General features: G+C 45.4%; 1 protein-coding gene across 1 annotated transcript in view; it reads right to left on the minus strand.

The window, feature by feature from the left end:
* Positions 1-8,791, minus strand: part of SEMA5A (sema domain, seven thrombospondin repeats (type 1 and type 1-like), transmembrane domain (TM) and short cytoplasmic domain, (semaphorin) 5A) — a 299,478-nt gene that overhangs the window by 9,679 nt on the left and 281,008 nt on the right. The window contains exon 17 of the mRNA XM_006900152.1: positions 362-532. Within this exon, the coding sequence (XP_006900214.1) occupies positions 362-532 (171 nt within the window). The remainder of the gene's footprint in view (positions 1-361; positions 533-8,791) is intronic.

Raw genomic sequence — 8,791 nt, forward strand, 5'->3', positions numbered from 1 at the left:
ATGAGGTAAGGAAGGAGACAGTGTGGGGTTATGAGGTAAGGAGGCAGTGTGGGGTGACCTTGACCACACACACACACACACACGTTACCATCATCACCCATGAGGTAAGGAGGCAGTGTGGGGTGACCCTGACCACACACACATCACAGGGCAGGCTGGGTGCTACAGAGTGTCACAGTAACAAGACATGTCACCACCACCCCTTGTGAGGTAAGGAGGCAGGGTGGGGTGACCTTGGCCACACACACTCACAGGGGAGGGCCATGTGCTGTAGATTGTCACTGTCACACAGCATGTCCCCATCGTCCCATGTGAGTTACGAAGTACGCAGATAGGGGTGACCTCGAACACACACACTCACCGGGGCAGGGCTGCGTGCTGCAGAGCGCCTCCTCCGTGTGCAGACCCAGGCAGATGTCTCCTCCGTAGGCCGGGGCGGGGTTAGAGCAGGAGCGCGTCCGCATGTAGTGTCCACCACCACAGGTGGCCGAGCACTTGGACCAGGGGGACCAGCAGGACCACACACCATCCACTGAGGGAGGGAGCAGAGTCACGTCAACTCTAAGGGGACATCCTACAGACACACTGTTTCACAACCAAACCCAAGGGGACATCTCTACACAGACGCACCATTTCAGACCCCAAGCTCATCAGTGTGATGCGACTACACAGGTCACACCATTGTGAACTCTGATAGGCCCACAACAGCCTCTCTAGCAATGTGCTCGAGCGTCTCAGAGACTGTGAGGTTGCACAGGATAGGACAGGTTTCAGGTCATCATTCATAGGGTCACTGAGTAGTAGTATTTGCCTCAAAAGCACCTAGCAGCAACAACAAATATCTTAGGATCTCAGAGCCCAGTGTAACACCCTTACACAAAGCTGCATCAGTTCCAACCCTGAATTTGCCCTATCTCTGGGAATGCAGGGAAATGAGCTGGTGCTGAGACTGCAAAGCTGCTGACAAGCCCAGGAGAGCCTAGTTAGTACCTTCTTGAGGAGAGGTTTACTCCTCAAAATCCTGTCCACTGCTTCACAGTGCCCCTTTTCTGTTGTTTTAAAAAATGTGCCTAAAATGTATAGTGTATTAACCTGAAGGTGACGGGAGGTAACATATGGAACACAGAATCCATGTTTTCAAGGAGAATCACCCACAGTGGGCAGCCATCGTCACGAAGTGCTCAGCTGCTTGCTCTCTCTCTCTCTCTGCAGTCTGCTGTCCCCTGCCTGTCGTTGTCAGTTCACCAGCAACTTGACAGCGACACCCTGATGGGGGCAAGCATGATGGAGATACACCGATCCAGGAGAGGATCAGAGAGTCAATCCAGCTCAATTTTATTGGACTTCACTGCACTTATATACAGAGGAAGACCAGATAGGGTGGGCTTACAGATGTGGGACATGTGGATTGGTTGGGAGAACCTCAGCCTCGTGTGAACCACTCCCAGTTCAGCAGACGGGACAGTCATCTTCCCAGGTGGCAAGGTTTCTCAAGTTCTGTACAACCAAATACAGGGGCACTTTCTCTACCCCGTATTAAAGGCTGTTGGGAAGCTTGCACTTATCTGGAGCTTAGGCAATCTGTCCTGGTCAGAGACCCTCCCTTCCTCCCCAATATTCCGCAACATCTTCCCAATGGGACAAGAAGCCCAGGAAGAAGCTCACACCCCTGCCTTCCTTATGAATGAGGTCACATCTCTACCGCAGCACAGCAGATAGAGAAAACCCAAGGTGTCACTGGGCAGCATAGAATTTGGCTGCTGCGACACAGAGGCCTGGCCTCTGCCCTGTCTCCTGGAAGATGAGCTAAACTCAAGCAACTGACATGACAAGAATGACCACAGTGGACCTCCTGAACCACACTTGAGGCTAATACAGTGCCCTCTAATCGCCATCACTTCATACAAACTCGCAAACATGGGAGAGTGCTGCAGATTGGATTCGTTCAATCAATCAATCAATCAATCCATCCTACCTATGGAATTAAGCCCCAGTAAAATCCAGGGTCACCAAGCTCAGTGAGCTCACCTGGGGGGGTCACCCGTCACCAGGGTTGTCACACATTATCTCAAGAAGTAACGGGTCTTACAGACAGCTGGCACTCTGGACCCAGGGACTCCTGGGCTCCGTCCTCGGCGCCTCTTCCTGTGCCTCTCCTCTGGAGTCTGTCTAACCACAAGAAGAAGGGCTTCCACTGAGCTTTAGCTCTTTGGGTGAATTATCTCGGCTGAGAGTGGATTGTGAAGTGCTAGCAGCTGGTGCCAGAAGGAGGGGTCTGTGTAGACTGTCCCTCTAACACAGTAGCTGGATTCTAGCATCCATGGCTGTGGTCAGCTGTGTTGGCAGGATGGAGAGTGTTATCCTAATCTGGCTGTTTAGGTGATTGTGGGAACTCAGCAAATCCAGGCACTAAAAGACAAAGGTGGAAATAAACCAAAAGCTTGGGAGTGTAATTGGCTGACACTTCTAAGGAGGAATGCAGTGTGTGCTGCTAGACTCCGAGACAGGGTGGACACATCATTTCGAAAGAGCAGTGTGAGGCTGTGCAGAACTGGCCCCTTAGTGCAAAATAATCCTGACTGCTCCTGACTTCATGTACTACTCTATCCTCAATTCTCTGTAGTGGATTCTGGCTACACCTTTTGCATCCATAATTCACACTGGGAACCCCAGTGTGTCACACATGGCAGGAAGCTGAGGCTGCCATCTTGCCTCCCTCTCAGGTACCACCCATTCTCCGAGGATCCCATCGGCTTTGGTAACAACCAGCCATCCTAGGACAGACGGGAAATTTAGGCCCAGATCTGCATCAGGCTCTCGGGCCTGCGGCCCTTGGGCCAAATAAACAACACTAGCATTGGACATCTAAAGGAGACAGAGCCCTCACCTTGGAAATTATTGCACTGTGACAGGCATGTGGTACAAAAGGAAGAGTGGAGACACTATGCCACAAGACAACAGTCTTGGAGCAGAAGCTCAGAGGCAAGAAACTTTCCCCAATACTGCCAGAGACAACAATCTCTCCCTGTAACAAGTACATGGGATTTGGACTTGAATCCTTCTAAATGTAAAATAGAAATCAGCGTGAGAGACCAAAAACATCGTGAGGTAAAAAGACATTACAGAAGTGATTTGTGGCCTAAGGCATCATATCAAAGGGTTGTTGGAGGAGAAGGAGGTACTAGATGGGGTATGAAGGAATTTAAATGATGCTGACACTCAGGACAAGGGAAGGGACATGATATATATGCAGGGAGAGGGCCCTGCAGGTACAGTTATCTTTGTAAGGGGAAGTAACTTTCATTTGCTCCTTTCACTAAAATGCTTGTCTGTCAGATGTTGTTCCAAAGCCAACATTCAAATTAAGACAGACTAGGAAGAATGACTGGCCACCCACTTTGGAAATATAACAGGCCTTTGACAATCCTATGCACAAGAGAGAAAACAAAGAGTAGAATAACAGATACGGCAACTGAGGCTGAGCCCTCAAATTTGGAAATACAAGGAAAGAGGAACTTTTGTAAGCAGAAATTAATGACTGGAATGTAGAATGTGAGAAGCACGAATGTAGAAAAACTGGGTATTGTTAAGAAAGAAATGGAATGCATAAATTTTGACATATTAGGTATTGGTAAAATGAGATGGATTGGTATGGGACATTTTAAATTAGATGGTCATATGATCTACTATGCTGGAGAGGTATTGATGAGGGAAAAAATGGGGTCACTTTTGTAGTTAAAAAGGCCATTTCTAGATCCATCTTGAAATATAATGTTGTGAGTGGCAGGATAATATCCCTATGCATATAAGGAAGACCTGTTAATACCACTATCATTCAAATTTATGCACCAAAAACCAGAGCCAAAAAGGAGAAAATAGATGATTTCTACCAAATTTGCAGTCAGATCAATCAAACATGCAAACAAGATACATTAATAATATGGCTGACTGGAACGCAAAACTGGGGAGCCAGAATGAAGGATCAGTGGTTGGGAAACAAGGACACGGTGATAGAAATGAGGCTGGACATAAAATGATAGAATTCTGCACAATCAATAATTTATTCATAGAAAATATCTTTTACAAGAAACATAAATGCAGGCTATAAACATAGACTTCACCTGATGGTACACACAGGAATCAGATCGATTGCATCTGTGTCAGGAATCACTGAAGAAGTTCAGTATCAGCAGTGAAAACTAGGCCAGGTGGATTGTGGAACAGACCATCAACTACTCATATGTAAGTTAAAATAAAAGCTAAAGGAGGTCAAATCAAATCCACAGGAATCAAAATTTGACCTTGAGGCTGTCCCACCTGAATTAAAAACCAACTGAGGAACAGGTTTGAGGCCCTGAACACTAATGAACGAAGACCAGATGAGCTGTGGGAAGATAATCAAGAATATCATCCACAAATAACGCAAAAGGACATTACAAAGATAGAAAAAGAAATGACCAAAATGGATAACAGAAGAGACTCTGAATATTGCACTAGAGCACTGAGAAGCCAAAGCAAAGGGAAATCAAAAGTTAAGGCGCTGAATATAAGAGTTCAAAGGGCAGCATGGGAAGAAAAAGGAAAGTATTATAATGAAATGTGAAAAGAACTGGAGTCCAAAAATCAAAAGGGCCAAACTCTCTCAGCATTTCTTAATCAGAAGGAACTAAAGAACAAAGTCAAGCCTTGAGTTGGAATACTTAGAGATGTTATGGGCAGAGTATGAAATGATCCAGGAAGCATTAAAAGAAGATGGAAAGAGTATACTGAGTCACTGTATCAAAAAGAATTGGCAGACACAGAAGAATGTCAAGAAACAACAAGAGGCAATGGTGATGAAGGAGGAAGTTCAAACTGCTCTGATGGACTTGGCAAAAAATAAAGGCCCAGAAATTTATGGCATACCGATTGAAATATTTCAACAAACAGATGCTATCCTGGATGTGTTCACCAGATTGTGCCAAGAAATCTGGAGGACAACTACCTGGCCAACTGACTGGAAGAGATCTATATTTATTCCCATTCCAAAAAAAAAAAAAGGTGACCTCACAGAGTGTGGAAATTATTGTACAATACCATCCTTCTCACATGCAAACAAAATCCTGCTGAAGATTATCCAGAAATGACTGGCGCAGTGCATTGACAGAGATCTATTAGAAATACAAGCTGGTTTAGAAGAGGTTGTGGCACTAGAGACATTATCACCAATGGCAGATGGATCTTTGTAGAAAGCAGAGAGTACCAGAGGAATATCTGTGTTTCACTGACTATGCAAAGGCATTTGACTGTGTGGATCACAACAAATCGTGGCTAACATTGATGTGACTGGGAATCCCAGTACACTTGATTGTGCTTCTGCGAAACCTATACTTGGACCAGGTAGCAGCTCTCAGATTATAACAGGAAAACACCGCATGGTTCAAAATCACGAAGGGAGTGCACCAGGGATGCGTCCTGTCTCCATACTTATTTAATCTATATGCAGAACAGATAATTTGGGAAGCTGGGCTTTTCAAGGAGGAATGTGGCATCAGGATTGGAGGAAGACTCATCAACAACCTACGTTATGTAGATAACACAATCTTTCTTGCTGAAACTGAAGACCTGAGGTGCTTCCAGCAGAAGGTCAAGGACTGTACTCCTCAATATGGATTGAAGCTCAACATCAAGAAGACAAAGATTCTCACCACTGGGCAAATGGGCATCACTATGAGGATGGAGAAGAGACTGAGGTTGTTAACAGTTACAGCTTGCTCAGCTCCACAGTCAACACTTTTGGGACCAGCAATCAGGAAAACAAAAGATGAATTGCATTAGGCAAAATTATTGTCAGAGACCTCTCCAGAGTACTTAGAAGCAACGATGTCAGTGTAGAGACTAAGGCGCTTCTAATCCAGGCCATGTTCTTCACTGTTGTTTGCTATGCATCAGAGAGCAGGAAAATGACTAAGGATAATGGAAGCCTGTGAGTTGTGGTGCTGGACAAGAGCTTTGAACATACCATGGACCACCAGAAAACAATTCTGTCTTAGGGTGAAACCAAGTTTCTCCTTGGAGGCTAGGATTCTGAAGATCTGTCTCACTTTAGGCATGCTGCCAGAATGGACAAATCCTTGGAGAAGGACATCATGCTCAGAAGGTTGGAGGGACAGCAGAAAAGAGGAAGACCCTGAATGAAATGGATTGTTCAGTAACTAGCGCAATGATGGTAGGTGTGTCGGAGTCAGTGAGACTGGCTCAGGACAGGGCAGGCTTCAGAGCTGCTGTACATAGAGTCACTGTGAGTCGCAGGATACTCAACGGCACATAACAACAACAGTGGAGTCAGCTAGTCTACTTAGAATGACCCAATGCTCTGACCATATCACTTAGCATTTCTAAAGCTGAGAAGGCATATGAGTTAAGGGTTTAGTACGTAGACAAATCTGTTTGTTCCAAGGTAAAGTCAATGGTTTTTGTCCAAACTACAGTTGAGAAGCATCAATTCTTCAGTTTTCCTAATCTCTGGTTCAACGTTCTCACGCATAGGTGGTGGAGATTGAAAACACCAAGTCTTGGGTCACATGAACATCCGTTATCTAATTAGAATAAACAGTTGCTAAAATCTCATATATTTCTTGTTGTTGTGTCGCCAAGTCACCTGCAACTCATAGCGACCCTATGTACAACAGCCTTAAACCCTGCTTGATCCTGTGCCAATCGCACTGTCTCCGACACACCTACCCTGATTACTCCAGTCACTGAATCAATGCACCTCACAGAGGGCCTTCCCCTCCTGCGCTGTCCTTCCACCCTCCCAAGCATGATGTTCTTCTCCAAGGACCTGTCCCTCCTTACAACATGTCCAAAGTATGTCAGATGGAGCCTCAGAATCCTTGCCTCCAAGGAGCATCCTGGTTTAACTCTCTCCTGGATGAATCTGTTCATTTCCTTAACAGTCCAAGTATATTCAACACTCTTCTCCAACACCACAGCTCAACGGCATCAATTCTCCTATCTTCCCTAGTCATTGTCTAGCTCTCTGACACATAGCAAGTGATTATAAAGACCATGGACTGTATCGGGTGCACCTTAGTCTCCAGAGTGACACCATTGCTCTTCAGTACTTTGGAGAAGTCCCTAACAGCAGAATTTCCCACTGTAATGTGTCTTTTCAATTTCCTGGCTGCTGTTACCAAGAGTGTTGACTGTGGAACCAAGCAAACTAAAGCTGTGAACAATCTCAATCTCTTCACCATCCATCCTGATGCTGCCAATTGGCCCAGTGGTGCAAATTTTTGTTTTGCTGATATTGACCTTCTGCATCAAATGCTTCAGGTCCTCCTCAGTTTCAGCAAGTAGAGTTATCTGCATACTGCAGGTTGTTTATGAATCTTCCTCCAATCCTGCTGCCACATTTCTGTTCATAGAGCCCAGCTTCCCTGATAATCTGTTCTGCATATAGACTCAAAAGGTATGGATAGAGGACACATCCCCGGCGTACATCCTTCCCAATTCTGAACCATGCAGTGTTGCCTTGCTCTGTTCTGACGACTGCCTCCTGGTCCAAGTATAGGCTTCACATAAGCACAATCAAGTGTTCTGGGATTCCCATTCTTCTCAGAGTCAGCCAGCCACAGTTTGTTGTGATCCACAGAGTCAAATGCCTTTTTATAGCTGATGAAACACAGATAGACATTCCTCTGGTACTCTCTGCTTTCAGCCAAAATCCATCTGACATTAGTTATAATATCCAAAGTGTCACGGCCTCTTCTAAATCCAGCCTGCACTTTAGGCACTAAGACTCTGTTGATGTGCTATTTCTAGGATTGAAAAATTGTGGTAAATTCATAAGAGGAAATATTACACAGCATTTAGGAACAATGATTTTGACAATTGCTACCTTCCTTGGGAGGGACTGGAGAACATTATGCTAAGGGAACCAACTCAGTCCTGTAAGGATAAATACTGTATAAGACCATTATTGTAGAAATAGAAAGATAACTAGTAAAATGTGCATGAGGATCCAAGGGAGGGGGGGTAGGAGCAGAAGGGTGAGGATGGGCGGGGAGTAATCATAGGGTCGCACACTTTGATGAGTGGAGGGAGAGGTGGGTAAAGGAAATGGGAAAGATATGGTAGGAAAAATAACGTATATAAACTTTGTAAGCAAACCAGTATAAAATAAATGTTCTATTAAGAGAAAATAAAAAGTAGTGTGGCTCTGAGGAAATACGTTGTCAAGGACCTCTTTGAAGTGATAAAGAGCAAGGATGTCAGTTTAAAGATTAAGGTGTGTTTGATTCAAGCCACGAAACTTTCACTTTTATTCTTTTGCATCTGAAACTTGAACAACAAATAAGAAAAACACAGAGCACTGATAGCATTGAACTGTTGCGTTGGTGAAGACTACTGAGATGAGATCGGGCGTATTCAGGGTGGTACGGCTGTCAGCTGGGGAAGAGTGTTGAATATGAGGGGCTGTGAAAAGAACAGGTAAGTCAGTCTTGGAGGTCATGTAACCATAGAGCTCGTTAGGTGAAAGGAACACTGTCTAACATTCCTGGGGCGTGATATCAGGAAGAACCAGTTCTCAGAAAAGGACACCCTGCTGGGCGAGACCCTCACTGAGAGGACTGGTCACAGGGGCTCAAACAGCAGCCTTGACTACGGTGGAGATTGGGAGGATGGCGCGGTCAAGGGCAGGTTCTGATCCCAGGGTCACGATGAGTCATAGCAGACTCCACATCCCCTCATAACAAAAACAATATCCACCACCACCACCACCTCCTCCACCACCACCACCACCACC

The sequence above is a fragment of the Elephantulus edwardii genome, unplaced genomic scaffold (assembly GCF_000299155.1).
Source record: "Elephantulus edwardii isolate Elephantulus edwardi_28Jun2011 unplaced genomic scaffold, EleEdw1.0 scaffold00274, whole genome shotgun sequence".
In the NCBI taxonomy this organism is placed as follows: domain Eukaryota; kingdom Metazoa; phylum Chordata; class Mammalia; order Macroscelidea; family Macroscelididae; genus Elephantulus; species Elephantulus edwardii.